Source organism: Liolophura sinensis, chromosome 8, assembly GCF_032854445.1.
Source record: "Liolophura sinensis isolate JHLJ2023 chromosome 8, CUHK_Ljap_v2, whole genome shotgun sequence".
Taxonomy (NCBI): Eukaryota; Metazoa; Mollusca; class Polyplacophora; order Chitonida; family Chitonidae; genus Liolophura; species Liolophura sinensis.
The window spans coordinates 56,394,119-56,413,295 of NC_088302.1; the positions used below are offsets into that span (position 1 = coordinate 56,394,119).

The 19,177-nt window shown below is 49.2% G+C and overlaps 1 protein-coding gene across 1 annotated transcript in view; it reads left to right on the forward strand.

Annotated features, from left to right (window-relative positions):
- Positions 1 to 19,177, forward strand: part of LOC135474022 (CD109 antigen-like) — a 79,597-nt gene that overhangs the window by 38,346 nt on the left and 22,074 nt on the right. The window contains exons 8-14 of the mRNA XM_064754003.1: positions 12,952 to 13,048; positions 13,665 to 13,895; positions 14,271 to 14,498; positions 15,004 to 15,105; positions 15,359 to 15,421; positions 16,540 to 16,731; positions 17,167 to 17,316. Coding sequence (XP_064610073.1) covers positions 12,952 to 13,048; positions 13,665 to 13,895; positions 14,271 to 14,498; positions 15,004 to 15,105; positions 15,359 to 15,421; positions 16,540 to 16,731; positions 17,167 to 17,316 — 1,063 coding nt within the window. The remainder of the gene's footprint in view (positions 1 to 12,951; positions 13,049 to 13,664; positions 13,896 to 14,270; positions 14,499 to 15,003; positions 15,106 to 15,358; positions 15,422 to 16,539; positions 16,732 to 17,166; positions 17,317 to 19,177) is intronic.

The window sequence follows — 19,177 nt, forward strand, 5'->3', positions numbered from 1 at the left end:
TAACTATCGCACTGTCCTCACCGCCCCACACGTTGTGTGTGACCAGTTATCAACTATCGCACTGTCCTCACCGCCCCACTCGATGTGTGTGACCAGATACCAACTATCGCACTGTCCTCGCCGCCCCACACGATGTGTGTGACCAGATATTAACTATCGCACTGTCCTCACCGCCCCACACGTTGTGTGTGACCAGATATCAGCTATCGCACTGTCCTCACCGCCCCACACGATGTGTGTGACCAGATATCAACTATTGCACTGTCCTCACCGCCCCACACGATGTGAGTGACCAGATACCAACTCTCGCACTGTCCTCGCCGCCTCACACGTTGTGTGTAACCAGATACCAATTATTGCACTGTCCTCACCGCCTCACACGTTGTGTGTGTAACCAGATACCAACTCTTGCACTGTCCTCGCCGCCTCACACGTTGTGTGTTACGAGATACCAACTATCGCACTGTCCTCGCCGCCCCACACGTTGTGTGTGACCAGATACCAACTATCGCACTGTCCTCACCGCCTCACACGTTGTGTGTGACAAGATATCGACTATCGCACTGTCCTCACCGCCCCACACGATGTGTGTGACCAGATACCAACTATTGCACTGTCCTCACCGCCCCACACGATGTGAGTGACCAGACACCAACTATCGCACTGTCCTCGCCGCCTCACACGTTGTGTGTAACTAGATATCAACTATCGCAATGTCCTCACCGCCCCACGCGTTGTGTGTAACCAGATACCAGCTATCGCACTGTCCTCACCGCCTCACACGTTGTGTGTGACCAGATACCAACTATCGCACTGTCCTCGCCGTCTCACACGTTGTGTGTGACCAGATACCAACTATCGCACTGTCCTCGCCGCCTCACACGTTGTGTGTAACCAGATACCAACTATCGCACTGTCCTCACCGCCTCACACGTTGTGTGTGACCAGATACCAACTATCGCACTGTCCTCGCCGCCTCAAACGTTGTGTGTGACCAAATACCAACTATCGCACTGTCCTCGCCGCCTCACACGTTGTGTGTAACCAGATACCAACTATCGCACTGTACTCGCCGCCCCACACGTTGTGTGTGACCAGTTATCAACTATCGCACTGTCCTCACCGCCCCACTCGATGTGTGTGACCAGATACCAACTATCGCACTGTCCTCGCCGCCTCACACGTTGTGTGTGACCAGATATCAGCTATCGCACTGTCCTCACCGCCCCACACGATGTGTGTGACCAGATATCAACTATTGCACTGTCCTCACCGCCCCACACGATGTGAGTGACCAGACACCAACTATCGCACTGTCCTCACCGCCTCACACGTTGTGTGTGACCACATACCAGCTATCGCACTGTCCTCGCCGCCTCACACGTTGTGTGTAACAAGATACCAACTCTCGCACTGTCCTCGACGCTTCACACGTTGTGTGTGACCAGATACCAACTATCGCACTGTCCTCACCGCCTCACACGTTGTGTGTGACCAGATACCAACTCTCGCACTGTCCTCGCCGCCTCACACGTTGTGTGTAACTACATGTAGATACCGACTATCGCACTGTCCTCACCGCCTCACACGTTGTGTGTGACCAGATACCAACTATCGCACTGTCCTCGCCGCCTCACACGTTGTGTGTGACCAGATACCACTCTCACACTGTCCTCACCGCCTCACACGTTGTGTGTAACCAGATACCAACTATCGCACTGTCCTCACCGCCTCACACGTTGTGTGTGTAACCAGATACCAACTATCGCACTGTCCTCGCCGCCTCACACGTTGTGTGTGACCAGATACCAACTCTCGCATTGTCCTCGTCGCCTCACACGTTGTGTGTAACCAGATACCAACTATCGCACTGTCCTCGCCGCCTCACACGTTGGGTGTAACCAGATATCAACTATCGCACTGTCCTCACCGCCTCACATGTTGTGTGTAACGAGATACCCATTATTGCACTGTCCTCGCCTCCTCACACGTTGTGTGTGACCAGATACCAACTCTCGCACTGTCCTCGCCGCCTCACACGTTGGGTGTAACCAGATATAAACTATCGCACTGTCCTCGCCGCCTCACACGTTGTGTGTAACAAGATATCAACTATCGCACTGTCCTCGTCGCCCCACACGTTGTGTGTGATCAGATACCAAATATCGCACTGTACTCGCCGCCTGAGCCGTTGTGTGTAACCAGATACCAACTATCGCACTGTCCTCACCGCCTCACACGTTGTGTGTGACCAGATATCAACTATCGCACTGTCCTCACCGCCCCACACGTTGTGTGTGACCAGATACCAACTATCGCACTGTACTCGCCGCCTGAGCCGTTGTGTGTAACCAGATACCAACTATCGCACTGTCCTCGCCACCTCACACGTTGTGTGTGACCAGATACCAATTATTGCACTGTCCTCGCCGCCTCACACGTTGTGTGTGACCACATACCAACTCTCGCACTGTCCTCGCCGCCCCACACGTTGTGTGTAACCAGATACCAACTATCGCACTGTCCTCACCGCCTCACACGTTGTGTGTGTAACCAGATACCAACTATCGCACTGTCCTCACCGCCTCACACGTTGTGTGTAACGAGATACCAACTATCGCACTGTCCTCGCCGCCCCACACGTTGTGTGTGACCAGATACCAACTATCGCACTGTCCTCACCGCCTCACACGTTGTGTGTGACCAGATATCGACTATCGCACTGTCCTCACCGCCCCACACGATGTGTGTGGCCAGATACCAACTATTGCACTGTCCTCACCGCCCCACACGATGTGAGTGACCAGACACCAATTATCGCACTGTCCTCGCTGCCTCACACGTTGTGTGTAACTAGATATCAACTATCGCACTGTCCTCACCGCCCCACGCGTTGTGTGTAACCAGATACCAACTATCGCACTGTCCTCACCGCCTCACACGTTGTGTGTGACCAGATACCAACTATCGCACTGTCCTCGCCGTCTCACACGTTGTGTGTGACCACATACCAACTATCGCACTGTCCTCGCCGCCTCACACGTTGTGTGTAACCAGATACCAACTATCGCACTGTCCTCACCGCCTCACACGTTGTGTGTGACCAGATACCAGCTATTGCACTGTCCTCGCCGCCTCACACGTTGTGTGTGACCAAATACCAACTATCGCACTGTCCTCGCCGCCTCACACGTTGTGTGTGATCAGATACCAACTATCGCACTGTACTCGCCGCCCCACACGATGTGTGTGACCAGATATTAACTATCGCACTGTCCTCACCGCCTCACACGTTGTGTGTGACCAGTTATCAACTATCGCACTGTCCTCACCGCCCCACTCGATGTGTGTGACCAGATACCAACTATCGCAATGTCCTCGCCGCCTCACACGTTGTGTGTGACCAGATATCAGCTATCGCACTGTCCTCACCGCCCCACACGATGTGTGTGACCAGATATCAACTATTGCACTGTCCTCACCGCCCCACACGATGTGTGTGACCAGATACCAACTATCGCACTGTCCTCACCGCCCCACACGATGTGAGTGACCACACACCAACTATCGCACTGTCCTCGCCGCCTCACACGTTGTGTGTGACCAGATACCAGCTATCGCACTGTCCTCGCCGCCTCACACGTTGTGTGTAACAAGATACCAACTCTCGCAATGTCCTCGACGCCTCACACGTTGTGTGTGACCAGATACCAACTCTCGCACTGTCCTCACCGCCTCACACGTTGTGTGTAACCAGATACCAACTATTGCATTGTCCTCGCCGCCTCACACGTTGTGTGTGTAACCAGATACCAACTCTCGCACTGTCCTCGCCGCCTCACACGTTGTGTGTAACGAGATACCAACTATCGCACTGTCCTCGCCGCCCCACACGTTGTGTGTGACCAGATACCAACTATTGCACTGTCCTCACCGCCTCATACGTTGTGTGTGACCAGATATCGACTATCGCACTGTCCTCACCGCCCCACACGATGTGTGTGACCAGATACCAACTATTGCACTGTCCTCACCGCCCCACACGATGTGAGTGACCAGACACCAACTATTGCACTGTCCTTGCTGCCTCACACGTTGTGTTTAACTAGATATCAACTATCGCACTGTCCTCACCGCCCCACTCGTTGTGTGTAACCAGATACCAGCTATGGCACTGTCCTCACCGCCTCACACGTTGTGTGTGACCAGATACCAACTATCGCACTGTCCTCGCCGTCTCACACGTTGTGTGTGACCACATACCAACTATCGCACTGTCCTCGCCGCCCCACACGTTGTGTGTAACCAGATACCAACTATTGCACTGTCCTCACCGCCTCACACGTTGTGTGTGACCAGATACCAACTCTCGCACTGTCCTCGCCGCCTCACACGTTGTGTGTGACCAAATACGAACTATCGCACTGTCCTCGCCGCCTCACACGTTGTGTGTGACCAGATACCAACTATCGCACTGTCCTCGCCGCCCCACACGATGTGTGTGACCAGATATTAACTATCGCACTGTCCTCACCGCCCCACACGTTGTGTGTGACCAGTTATCAACTATCGCACTGTCCTCACCGCCCCACTCGATGTGTGTGACCAGATACCAACTATCGCACTGTCGTCGCCGCCCCACACGATGTGTGTGACCAGATATTAACTATCGCACTGTCCTCACCGCCCCACACGTTGTGTGTGACCAGATATCAGCTATCGCACTGTCCTCACCGCCCCACACGATGTGTGTGACCAGATATCAACTATTGCACTGTCCTCACCGCCCCACACGATGTGTGTGACCAGATACCAACTATCGCACTGTCCTTACCGCCCCACACGATGTGAGTGACCACACACCAACTATCGCACTGTCCTCGCCGCCTTACACGTTGTGTGTGACCAGATACCAGCTATCGCACTGTCCTCGCCGCCTCACACGTTGTGTGTAACAAGATACCAACTCTCGCACTGTCCTCGACGCCTCACACGTTGTGTGTGACCAGATACCAACTCTCGCACTGTCCTCACCGCCTCACACGTTGTGTGTAACTAGATACCAACTATCGCACTGTCCTCGCCGCCTCACACGTTGGGTGTGACCAGATATCAACTATCGCACTGTCCTCACCGCCTCACACGTTGTGTGTGACCAGATACCATTTATCGCACTGTCCTCACCGCCCCACACGTTGTGTGTGACCAGATACCAACTATCGCACTGTCCTCGCCGTCTCACACGTTGTGTGTGACTAGATACCAACTATCGCACTGTCCTCGCCGTCTCACACGTTGTGTGTGACCACATACCAACTATCGCACTGTCCTCGCCGCCTCACACGTTGTGTGTAACCAGATACCAACTATCGCACTGTCCTCACCGCCTCACACGTTGTGTGTGACCAGATACCAGCTATTGCACTGTCCTCGCCGCCTCACACGTTGTGTGTGACCAAATACCAACTATCGCACTGTCCTCGCCGCCTCACACGTTGTGTGTGATCAGATACCAACTATCGCACTGTACTCGCCGCCCCACACGATGTGTGTGACCAGATATTAACTATCGCACTGTCCTCACCGCCTCACACGTTGTGTGTGACCAGTTATCAACTATCGCACTGTCCTCACCGCCCCACTCGATGTGTGTGACCAGATACCAACTATCGCAATGTCCTCGCCGCCTCACACGTTGTGTGTGACCAGATATCAGCTATCGCACTGTCCTCACCGCCCCACACGATGTGTGTGACCAGATATCAACTATTGCACTGTCCTCACCGCCCCACACGATGTGTGTGACCAGATACCAACTATCGCACTGTCCTCACCGCCCCACACGATGTGAGTGACCACACACCAACTATCGCACTGTCCTCGCCGCCTCACACGTTGTGTGTGACCAGATACCAGCTATCGCACTGTCCTCGCCGCCTCACACGTTGTGTGTAACAAGATACCAACTCTCACAATGTCCTCGACGCCTCACACGTTGTGTGTGACCAGATACCAACTCTCGCACTGTCCTCACCGCCTCACACGTTGTGTGTAACCAGATACCAACTATTGCATTGTCCTCGCCGCATCACACGTTGTGTGTGTAACCAGATACCAACTCTCGCACTGTCCTCGCCGCCTCACACGTTGTGTGTAACGAGATACCAACTATCGCACTGTCCTCGCCGCCCCACACGTTGTGTGTGACCAGATACCAACTATCGCACTGTCCTCACCGCCTCATACGTTGTGTGTGACCAGATATCGACTATCGCACTGTCCTCACCGCCCCACACGATGTGTGTGACCAGATACCAACTATTGCACTGTCCTCACAGCCCCACACGATGTGAGTGACCAGACACCAACTATTGCACTGTCCTCGCTGCCTCACACGTTGTGTGTAACTAGATATCAACTATCGCACTGTCCTCACCGCCCCACTCGTTGTGTGTAACCAGATACCAGCTATGGCACTGTCCTCACCGCCTCACACGTTGTGTGTGACCAGATACCAACTATCGCACTGTCCTCACCGTCTCACACGTTGTGTGTGACCACATACCAACTATCGCACTGTCCTCGCCGCCCCACACGTTGTGTGTAACCAGATACCAACTCTCGCACTGTCCTCGCCGCCTCACACGTTGTGTGTGACCAGATACCAACTATCGCACTGTCCTCGCCGCCCCACACGATGTGTGTGACCAGATATTAACTATCGCACTGTCCTCACCGCCCCACACGTTGTGTGTGACCAGTTATCAACTATCGCACTGTCCTCACCGCCCCACTCGATGTGTGTGACCAGATACCAACTATCGCACTGTCCTCGCCGCCCCACACGATGTGTGTGACCAGATATTAACTATCGCACTGTCCTCACCGCCCCACACGTTGTGTGTGACCAGATATCAGCTATCGCACTGTCCTCACCGCCCCACACGATGTGTGTGACCAGATATCAACTATTGCACTGTCCTCACCGCCCCACACGATGTGAGTGACCAGATACCAACTCTCGCACTGTCCTCGCCGCCTCACACGTTGTGTGTAACCAGATACCAATTATTGCACTGTCCTCACCGCCTCACACGTTGTGTGTGTAACCAGATACCAACTCTTGCACTGTCCTCGCCGCCTCACACGTTGTGTGTTACGAGATACCAACTATCGCACTGTCCTCGCCGCCCCACACGTTGTGTGTGACCAGATACCAACTATCGCACTGTCCTCACCGCCTCACACGTTGTGTGTGACAAGATATCGACTATCGCACTGTCCTCACCGCCCCACACGATGTGTGTGACCAGATACCAACTATTGCACTGTCCTCACCGCCCCACACGATGTGAGTGACCAGACACCAACTATCGCACTGTCCTCGCCGCCTCACACGTTGTGTGTAACTAGATATCAACTATCGCACTGTCCTCACCGCCCCACGCGTTGTGTGTAACCAGATACCAGCTATCGCACTGTCCTCACCGCCTCACACGTTGTGTGTGACCAGATACCAACTATCGCACTGTCCTCGCCGTCTCACACGTTGTGTGTGACCAGATACCAACTATCGCACTGTCCTCGCCGCCTCACACGTTGTGTGTAACCAGATACCAACTATCGCACTGTCCTCACCGCCTCACACGTTGTGTGTGACCAGATACCAACTATCGCACTGTCCTCGCCGCCTCAAACGTTGTGTGTGACCAAATACCAACTATCGCACTGTCCTCGCCGCCTCACACGTTGTGTGTAACCAGATACCAACTATCGCACTGTACTCGCCGCCCCACACGATGTGTGTGACCAGATATTAACTATCGCACTGTCCTCACCACCCCACACGTTGTGTGTGACCAGTTATCAACTATCGCACTGTCCTCACCGCCCCACTCGATGTGTGTGACCAGATACCAACTATCGCACTGTCCTCGCCGCCTCACACGTTGTGTGTGACCAGATATCAGCTATCGCACTGTCCTCACCGCCCCACACGATGTGTGTGACCAGATATCAACTATTGCACTGTCCTCACCGCCCCACACGATGTGAGTGACCAGACACCAACTATCGCACTGTCCTCACCGCCTCACACGTTGTGTGTGACCACATACCAGCTATCGCACTGTCCTCGCCGCCTCACACGTTGTGTGTAACAAGATACCAACTCTCGCACTGTCCTCGACGCTTCACACGTTGTGTGTGACCAGATACCAACTCTCGCACTGTCCTCACCGCCTCACACGTTGTGTGTGACCAGATACCAACTCTCGCACTGTCCTCGCCGCCTCACACGTTGTGTGTAACTACATGTAGATACCGACTATCGCACTGTCCTCGCCGCCTCACACGTTGTGTGTGACCAGATACCAACTATCGCACTGTCCTCGCCGCCTCACACGTTGTGTGTGACCAGATACCACTCTCACACTGTCCTCACCGCCTCACACGTTGTGTGTAACCAGATACCAACTATCGCACTGTCCTCACCGCCTCACACGTTGTGTGTGTAACCAGATACCAACTATCGCACTGTCCTCGCCGCCTCACACGTTGTGTGTGACCAGATACCAACTCTCGCATTGTCCTCGTCGCCTCACACGTTGTGTGTAACCAGATACCAACTATCGCACTGTCCTCGCCGCCTCACACGTTGGGTGTAACCAGATATCAACTATCGCACTGTCCTCACCGCCTCACATGTTGTGTGTAACGAGATACCCATTATTGCACTGTCCTCGCCTCCTCACACGTTGTGTGTGACCAGATACCAACTCTCGCACTGTCCTCGCCGCCTCACACGTTGGGTGTAACCAGATATAAACTATCGCACTGTCCTCACCGCCTCACACGTTGTGTGTAACAAGATATCAACTATCGCACTGTCCTCGTCGCCCCACACGTTGTGTGTGACCAGATACCAAATATCGCACTGTACTCGCCGCCTGAGCCATTGTGTGTAACCAGATACCAACTATCGCACTGTCCTCACCGCCTCACACGTTGTGTGTGACCAGATATCAACTATCGCACTGTCCTCACCGCCCCACACGTTGTGTGTGACCAGATACCAACTATCGCACTGTACTCGCCGCCTGAGCCGTTGTGTGTAACCAGATACCAACTATCGCACTGTCCTCGCCACCTCACACGTTGTGTGTGACCAGATACCAATTATTGCACTGTCCTCGCCGCCTCACACGTTGTGTGTGACCAGATATCAGCTATCGCACTGTTCTCACCGCCCCACACGATGTGTGTGACCAGATATCAACTATTGCACTGTCCTCACCGCCCCACACGATGTGTGTGACCAGATACCAACTATCGCACTGTCCTCACCGCCCCACACGATGTGAGTGACCAGACACCAACTATCGCACTGTCCTCACCGCCTCACACGTTGTGTGTGACCACATACCAGCTATCGCACTGTCCTCGCCGCCTCACACGTTGTGTGTAACAAGATACCAACTCTCGCACTGTCCTCGACGCTTCACACGTTGTGTGTGACCAGATACCAACTCTCGCACTGTCCTCACCGCCTCACACGTTGTGTGTGACCAGATACCAACTATCGCACTGTCCTCGCCGCCTCACACGTTGTGTGTGACCAGATACCACTCTCACACTGTCCTCACCGCCTCACACGTTGTGTGTAACCAGATACCAACTATCGCACTGTCCTCACCGCCTCACACGTTGTGTGTGTGACCAGATACCAACTCTCGCACTGTCCTCGCCGCCTCACACGTTGGGTGTAACCAGATATAAACTATCGCACTGTCCTCACCGCCTCACACGTTGTGTGTGACCAGATATCAACTATCGCACTGTCCTGACCGCCCCACACGTTGTGTGTGACCAGATACCAACTATCGCACTGTACTCGCCGCCTGAGCCGTTGTGTGTAACCAGATACCAACTATCGCACTGTCCTCGCCACCTCACACGTTGTGTGTGACCAGATACCAATTATTGCACTGTCCTCGCCGCCTCACACGTTGTGTGTGACCACATACCAACTCTCGCACTGTCCTCGCCGCCTCACACGTTGTGTGTAACCAGATACCAACTATCGCACTGTCCTGACCGCCTCACACGTTGTGTGTGTAACCAGATACCAACTATCGCACTGTCCTCACCGCCTCACACGTTGTGTGTAACGAGATACCAACTATTGCACTGTCCTCGCCGCCCCACACGTTGTGTGTGACCAGATACCAACTATCGCACTGTCCTCACCGCCTCACACGTTGTGTGTGACCAGATATCGACTATCGCACTGTCCTCACCGCCCCACACGATGTGTGTGGCCAGATACCAACTATTGCACTGTCCTCACCGCCCCACACGATGTGAGTGACCAGACACCAATTATCGCACTGTCCTCGCTGCCTCACACGTTGTGTGTAACTAGATATCAACTATCGCACTGTCCTCACCGCCCCACGCGTTGTGTGTAACCAGATACCAACTATCGCACTGTCCTCACCGCCTCACACGTTGTGTTTGACCAGATACCAACTATCGCACTGTCCTCGCCGCCTCACACGTTGTGTGTAACCAGATACCAACTATCGCACTGTCCTCACCGCCTCACACGTTGTGTGTGACCAGATACCAGCTATTACACTGTCCTCGCCGCCTCACACGTTGTGTGTGACCAAATACCAACTATCGCACTGTCCTCGCCGCCTCACACGTTGTGTGTGATCAGATACCAACTATCGCACTGTACTCGCCGCCCCACACGATGTGTGTGACCAGATATTAACTATCGCACTGTCCTCACCGCCTCACACGTTGTGTGTGACCAGTTATCAACTATCGCACTGTCCTCACCGCCCCACTCGATGTGTTTGACCAGATACCAACTATCGCAATGTCCTCGCCGCCTCACACGTTGTGTGTGACCAGATATCAGCTATCGCACTGTCCTCACCGCCCCACACGATGTGTGTGACCAGATGTCAACTATTGCACTGTCCTCACCGCCCCACACGATGTGTGTGACCAGATACCAACTATCGCACTGTCCTCACCGCCCCACACGATGTGAGTGACCACACACCAACTATCGCACTGTCCTCGCCGCCTCACACGTTGTGTGTGACCAGATACCAGCTATCGCACTGTCCTCGCCGCCTCACACGTTGTGTGTAACAAGATACCAACTCTCGCAATGTCCTCGACGCCTCGCACGTTGTGTGTGACCAGATACCAACTCTCGCACTGTCCTCACCGCCTCACACGTTGTGTGTAACCAGATACCAACTATTGCATTGTCCTCGCCGCCTCACACGTTGTGTGTGTAACCAGATAGCAACTCTCGCACTGTCCTCGCCGCCTCACACGTTGTGTGTAACGAGATACCAACTATCGCACTGTCCTCGCCGCCCCACACGTTGTGTGTGACCAGATACCAACTATCGCACTGTCCTCACCGCCTCATACGTTGTGTGTGACCAGATATCGACTATCGCACTGTCCTCACCGCCCCACACGATGTGTGTGACCAGATACCAACTATTGCACTGTCCTCACCGCCCCACACGATGTGAGTGACCAGACACCAACTATTGCACTGTCCTCGCTGCCTCACACGTTGTGTGTAACTAGATATCAACTATCGCACTGTCCTCACCGCCCCACTCGTTGTGTGTAACCAGATACCAGCTATGGCACTGTCCTCACCGCCTCACACGTTGTGTGTGACCAGATACCAACTATCGCACTGTCCTCGCCGTCTCACACGTTGTGTGTGACAACATACCAACTATCGCACTGTCCTCGCCGCCCCACACGTTGTGTGTAACCAGATACCAACTATTGCACTGTCCTCACCGCCTCACACGTTGTGTGTGACCAGATACCAACTCTCGCACTGTCCTCGCCGCCTCACACGTTGTGTGTGACCAAATACGAACTATCGCACTGTCCTCGCCGCCTCACACGTTGTGTGTGACCAGATACCAACTATCGCACTGTCCTCGCCGCCCCACACGATGTGTGTGACCAGATATTAACTATCGCACTGTCCTCACCGCCCCACACGTTGTGTGTGACCAGTTATCAACTATCGCACTGTCCTCACCGCCCCACTCGATGTGTGTGACCAGATACCAACTATCGCACTGTCCTCGCCGCCCCACACGATGTGTGTGACCAGATATTAACTATCGCACTGTCCTCACCGCCCCACACGTTGTGTGTGACCAGATATCAGCTATCGCACTGTCCTCACCGCCCCACACGATGTGTGTGACCAGATATCAACTATTGCACTGTCCTCACCGCCCCACACGATGTGTGTGACCAGATACCAACTATCGCACTGTCCTTACCGCCCCACACGATGTGAGTGACCACACACCAACTATCGCACTGTCCTCGCCGCCTTACACGTTGTGTTGTGACCAGATACCAGCTATCGCACTGTCCTCGCCGCCTCACACGTTGTGTGTAACAAGATACCAACTCTCGCACTGTCCTCGGACGCCTCACACGTTGTGTGTGACCAGATACCAACTCTCGCACTGTCCTCACCGCCTCACACGTTGTGTGTGACCAGATACCAACTCTCGCACTGTCCTCGCCGCCTCACACGTTGTGTGTACTAGATACCAACTATCGCACTGTCCTCGCCGCCTCACACGTTGGGTGTGACCAGATATCAACTATCGCACTGTCCTCACCGCCTCACACGTTGTGTGTGACCAGATACCATTTATCGCACTGTCCTCACCGCCCCACACGTTGTGTGTGACCAGATACCAACTATCGCACTGTCCTCACCGCCTCAAACGTTGTGTGTGACCAGATACCAGCTATCGCACTGTCCTCACCGCCTCAAACGTTGTGTGTGACCAGATACCAACTATCACATTGTCTTACATGCTTGGATAGGGCGATCAGATCTTTTTCTGCTCTTTGCCATTCCTGTAGGTATACCTACGGCAAACCCGTCAAAGGGACAGCTAACATCAGCCTGAAATTCAAAAACTCTAAAGCTGGCTTAAACACAGTTACCCAGACGCTACAGGTAATTATATAAATGTTTTCGGCAAACAATGGTCGAATGATATAAGGAATTGTTGATATATCTAGTTTAATATATATTCTATTTTCTTCTTTGTGTTTATATGTTATTAAAGTATAAATTGCACTGATATTACAGAATTCCACAAACATGGGCGTGAGGAATTAAAAAGGCACTTATAAAATGAGAGGGGGGGGGGGTACTTGGCTCAGTTGGTAAGCGCGCTAGCGCAGCGTTATGACCCAGGAGTCTCTCACCAATGCGATTCAAGTCCACCTCATGCTGGTTTCCTCTCCGGGCGTACGTGGGAAGGCCTGTCAGCAGCCTGCGGATGGTCGTGGGTTTCCCCCGCGGTTTCCACCCACCATAATGTTGGCCGCCGTCGTGTAAGTGAAATACTCTTGAGTACGGCGTAAAACACCAATCGAATAAATAATAATAAATAAATATAAAATGAGATGCACATTCTAACCCAGTGATACCTTTGCTTAACAGAATAAATCACACGTGTGTATTTCTTCATCAGTGTAGCGCATGGCAATACCCTATTAAGGTAGTTATTTGCCTAACTTGCCTGACACATGAGCTCGCTGATTCATCTCTGTCGTTAACCTTTCAGCTGGACGAAGGTGAGAAAGCCTTTAGTGTAGCCTTTTCTCAGCTGACGTCGCTCGCCCCCAACACTCTGAACGGTGCTGTGCTAGTAGCCGAGGCGAATGTCACGGAGACGCTGACGGGCGTCACCCTTAACGGCTCCTCCTCCGTGATGTATCACCAACACGCCACCAAGCTGGACTTTAGCAGCTCCAACCCCAAAAACTTCAAACCAGGCCTGAAATACACCGCCTACGTAAGTCAATGGGAACAACTTCGTGTCTGGCTGTGTGATTAAGACGTATAAAACAAAAGAATTAGCTGTTCACCAGTTTCGATGATGCCTTTGTCATTTCTCAAAATGACGTATCACAGATGTTCTGGGTATTTGAGTCGTGTTCTTAATTGTATATTAAACCACCACAGGACTGAAGGAAAAAATATGTATCGCACTTTAGATCCAATTTTTAACAAAAAACATCTTGGTTACGGAATTCAAGCTATGTATGTCCCTTTAGCCACTAAAATGTAACATCGTTAGCCCATAGGTAGTGTTCTAAATTTTGAGCTGTTATTTTTGTGATAGTTGACCTCTCAGAGATGACGGAAAGCTTTTTGTGTATAATTCCAGCTAAGAGTGTCCCAGCAAGATGGCCGCCCTATTGTCGGACCGAGAAGCTCGGTTACCATTTCCGCTGTGGTGACCAATGAGAAACCTAACACCGTTTCCATTTTCCATTACCCAGTAGTCTCTACTCACAGTCTTCAAACCCAGACTTTCACAGTGCCAGAAAATGGTCTGGTGCCCATCGAAATAGATATACCCACAGACAAATACTCTACCAAAATAGCCATTAAGGTAAATCTTTAATGGTATAGTATTAACTAACTATAAAACATCCTAAGTTGCAAACTGAACAAAATGTATTTTTAAAATCAGAGTGACAAACTTACAAAAAATTCCATGCAACATCTGTACGTGAACTATACTTAAACAAATATTAACTTTTACAATTTAATGAGTCATATCAATTTATCGTATTCCATACTTAAGGGAAAACTTTGTAGGAAAATGTTATTCCAGTCACTAGGTAATTAATCGCACAGGACATTTCGCGTTAATATGTATACCCTTGAGATATGTCAACATTTTATACATCGGGATTATTCTGCTAGCGCAAAATATCATAATTACATAACCGTTTACCATGTATTTTGTCCAAATAATAGCCATCCATATCTGAAAAGGAACCCATAAATAGAATTGGATACACAATTTGTTTATAGTGTGGTTTTTAAATAAATATTTGAACTTTAAAGCTGATTTACATCAATGAAGTCACGAGCCATTTTCTACTGTCTAGGCTAAGTACCCGGATGCACATGACGTCACGCTGAACATCGACCGCATGCATTCTCCAAGCAACAGTTATATCCAGATAATTCTGAAGTCAGACAAGCTACAGGTAAAAAAGTTTAAAGACCACCCACTGGTTAAGAACATATTGTTTTCCAAAGTAAATGCAATTCAGCTCTCTTTCAACTAAAACTGTTAGCTGTAAAGATAACGAAGTGTGGCTGCACTTATAAAAGTTACATGTATCTAACTAGTTTCTAATTAAGTGTTAATGTTTCAACACTCTTCAAAGGTGTTCAGTTTTTTAATCGCTGTTTCAAGTGTTTGTTTAAGATGTTTTTCATTTTAACCTGTATATACAGGTGGGCGATGAAGCCAATTTTGATCTGAAATCTACCAGTCCGATGACGTCAGTAATATACCAGGCAAAGTATTTTCCCTTTGTTATTGTAATCTTACTTCTTGTCTTTCGTTCACTCACCTTTTATGGTAAGCCTTGGTTTTGTTTGCTAACGTATCCTAAGCGTATATAAGTTATGTATGATGTATTTAAAGAAAGCAATGAACGATTTTCGGTAATATCAGATAGACGACAGATGGTTTCAGATGAATGGAAACGCCATACCATAACAGGTATTTTTTATATGTCTATGCTATAAATGGGAATTACTGGTTAGAGCGCCAGTCTAGTACAATGACTTAAGAGTCTCTCACAAATGCTGTCGCCGTGAGTTCAATCCAGCTCAGTTGGAAGGCAACCTACAGATGGTTCTCTGCCGTTTCCTCCCACCATAATGTTGACCGACATCACTGCGTTGAAGTCTGCGAAGTTCATTATGTTGAGTTACGTTTCACAATAATCTGGTCTTATTTAAACATGAACATTGGTTTACTTGCTCATGTTTATTTTAGTCCTAAACCTCAATAACGTTTTAACCACAACATCTCTCACAAGTAGGCCTATCCTGACCGTATCATGTCTGCAGTGTCCAGACATCGAAGTGAACATACCCACGGTCATGGCAGGATATGAACGATGGAACTGATCACAGGAGACTCTCAATGCCTTATACCCACTATTTACCCCTCAAGAAATGAGTGCAACAAAAAAAGGGTGAATGCAGAGTAGGGGCATAGCTAGGCGCACCCCATATAGTGGCTTATACTGAAGAATCATAACACATTTATAAAATATATAATGTCAATCAGCCTACTTCAATATGAAAGACTCTTCGATGGATTAGGCCTAGTATCGAGACAAAGAAAGATCTTAAATTTCGTACATTTGACATTTTTATTTCGTATTTTTTGTCTCATGAGGAGATGTTGCTTTAGTTTATCCGAATGTACACATTATTGTAATTATAATGTTTTAGTACCGGTAACACACGTTACTTTTACATGAACTAGCTATCAACAAACTTCCAGTACATACAAAGAGCCAATATTAAGTCTATACCATGCCAGTGTTAACTGATATGTGGTAAACAGTGACCAATGTTATCGGTGGGTGTAATCATTTACGCCACCTGCCTGTTTCCAGGTTCTCTCTAGAGGTTCTATTGTATCCGCTGGGAAAGTTGACGCTTCTGGTCAGTTGACCAAAACCTTCAGTCTGACAGTCACATCTGGTATGGCCCCGACGGCCCGAATCATCGTGTACGCCGTCAGACCCGATGGGGAAATCGTCACGGAGAGCATCTCATTCAACGTCGACGGTATTTTCCAAAATAAGGTAATGACTATTACGAGATCAAGCGATACTTGATAATGTGACATACGGTAAACGGTCACATGTATCCGGTGACATCCGACCGTTTGTCTAGAAATATTCATTATTTCTGGAGGTCTAAAGTCTTTTATAAGTGTTGGTAATTTGGAGATGTTCGACGTTAAAGTTGCTTTACATGTATCACGGTCTGTTGTACAAAAGATAAAATAATATAGTATGAATATAAAACACTGCCGGTACAACACGGAGAGTACAAACTAGAATAGCGACGACAGAGTGATTTTTGGCAAATAGTCATCTCTAAATGGGAATATCTTCAGACGTAAGCACAGCAGACCCAAGTCTTGTGTTTTAACCACACCACACGATGGGTGTCTGTTCAGGTTGTACAGTCTCGATTGAGTAGAAAATTGTATCATTGCTGAAATCACATTTCAGGTGTCGGTGAATTTCAACACCCCAAAAGCTCAACCAGGAGATCAAGTGGACTGTCACGTGACAGCTGACCCAGATTCTCATGTGAACATCCTGGCAGTTGACCAAAGTGTTCTACTGCTCAAGTCCGGAAATGACATCACAGAAGGGCAGGTCAGTCTTTTCTGACGTCATACATAGGTTGATTTCCGAAGGGTGACTGACATAAACAGTTAAGCCCCGTCCAGACTATTCAACATCGTTCAACTTTTGTTGAATCAACAGTTAGTTGAATGTTGTTGAATGTCCCGTTCACCCTACGAATCAGATAGGTCAGCATTGTCCAAAACTGATGTGGTGTGTTGAGCTGTGTTATTTTAACCAAACTTTTGATAAATTGGAGGGAAATTTCCATCTTTCTCTCCACTGCATGAGACACAATGATTTTCTTTTGTCCCATCTTCGTAATCTTTAGAGTGAGTGTCGTACAGGGAAGGGTATTGTCTTGAGACCAGTTTCTCTCTTTCGCCCTTGGTGCCGCCATTTTTCCCAGGTCACGGGCCTTAAGACGCTCACGTTATTTCTACACGGGCACTGATTAGCTAATTTCACTCAACTTGACTCAACTTGATGACAAAAAAATACACATGCACATGTCCGATTCAACAATGCTGGATAGTGTTGAGTGTTGTTGAACGAAGTTGAAGAAGCCGTCCACACTACTCAATGCGGCTCAATTTGTTGAATCATCTTCAAGCTGAGTCAACCAAAGTTGAGGGATGTTGGATAGTTTGGACGGGGCTTTTTAGGCTATATGAAAGCACTGATCTCAGATGACTAGATAACGAATGGCTTAAAAAATGGCGCCCTCAGTTCTGGTTGTCATGACAACTATAGTTGTCGGTCATTGATTCGCCGACATTTTTATCAGTGACAAAGTCGTAAATTTTAGTTTGAATGTCCATGTAGTTCTTCCACACAGATGGCTGTTGATATAAGGTGTATTTGACATCTTGTCATCTTCGCAATCATTGTAATACATCTTGAGTAACGTTTTGTGATGAGAATGATCCAGCCTTTTGTCATCTTTGCAATCATTGTAATACATCTTCAGTCACGTTTTGTGATGAGAATGACCCAGCCTTTTGTCATCTTTGTAATCATTGTAATACATCTTCAGTGACGTTTTGTGATGAGAATGACCCAGCCTTTTGTCATCTTTGTAATCATTGTAATACATCTTCAGTGACGTTTTGTGATGAGAATAACCCAGCCTTTTGTCATCTTTGCAGTCATTGTAATACATCTTCAGTGACGTTTTGTGATGAGAATGATCCAGCCTTTATCATCTTCGCAATCATTGTAATACATCTTCAGTGACGTTTTGTGATGAGAACGGCCCAGACTTTTGTCATCTTTGCAATCATTGTAATACATCTTCAGTGATGTTTTGTGATGAGAATGACCCAGCCTTTTGTCATCTTTGTAATCATTGTAATACATCTTCAGTGACGTTTTGTGACGAGAATGACCCAGCCTTTTGTCATCTTTGTAATCATTGTAATACATCTTCAGTAACGTTTTGTGATGAGAATGACCCAGCCTTTTGTCATCTTTGTAATCATTGTAATACATCTTCAGTGACGTTTTGTGATGAGAATGACCCAGCCTTTTGTCATCTTTGTAATCATTGTAATACATCTTCAGTGACGTTTTGTGATGAGAATGACCCAGCCTTTTGTCATCTTTGCAATCATTGTAATACATCTTCAGTGACTTTTTGTGACGAGAATGACCCAGCCTTTTGTCATCTTTGCAATCATTGTAATACATCTTCAGTGATGTTTTGTGATGAGAATGATCCAGCCTTTATCATCTTCGCAATCATTGTAGTACATCTTTAGTGATGTTTTGTGATGAGAATGGCCCAGCCTTTTGTCATCTTTGCAATCATTGTAATACATCTTTAGTGTTGTTTTGTAATGAGAATGACCCAGCCTTTTGTCATCTTTGCAATCATGTTAATACATCTTCA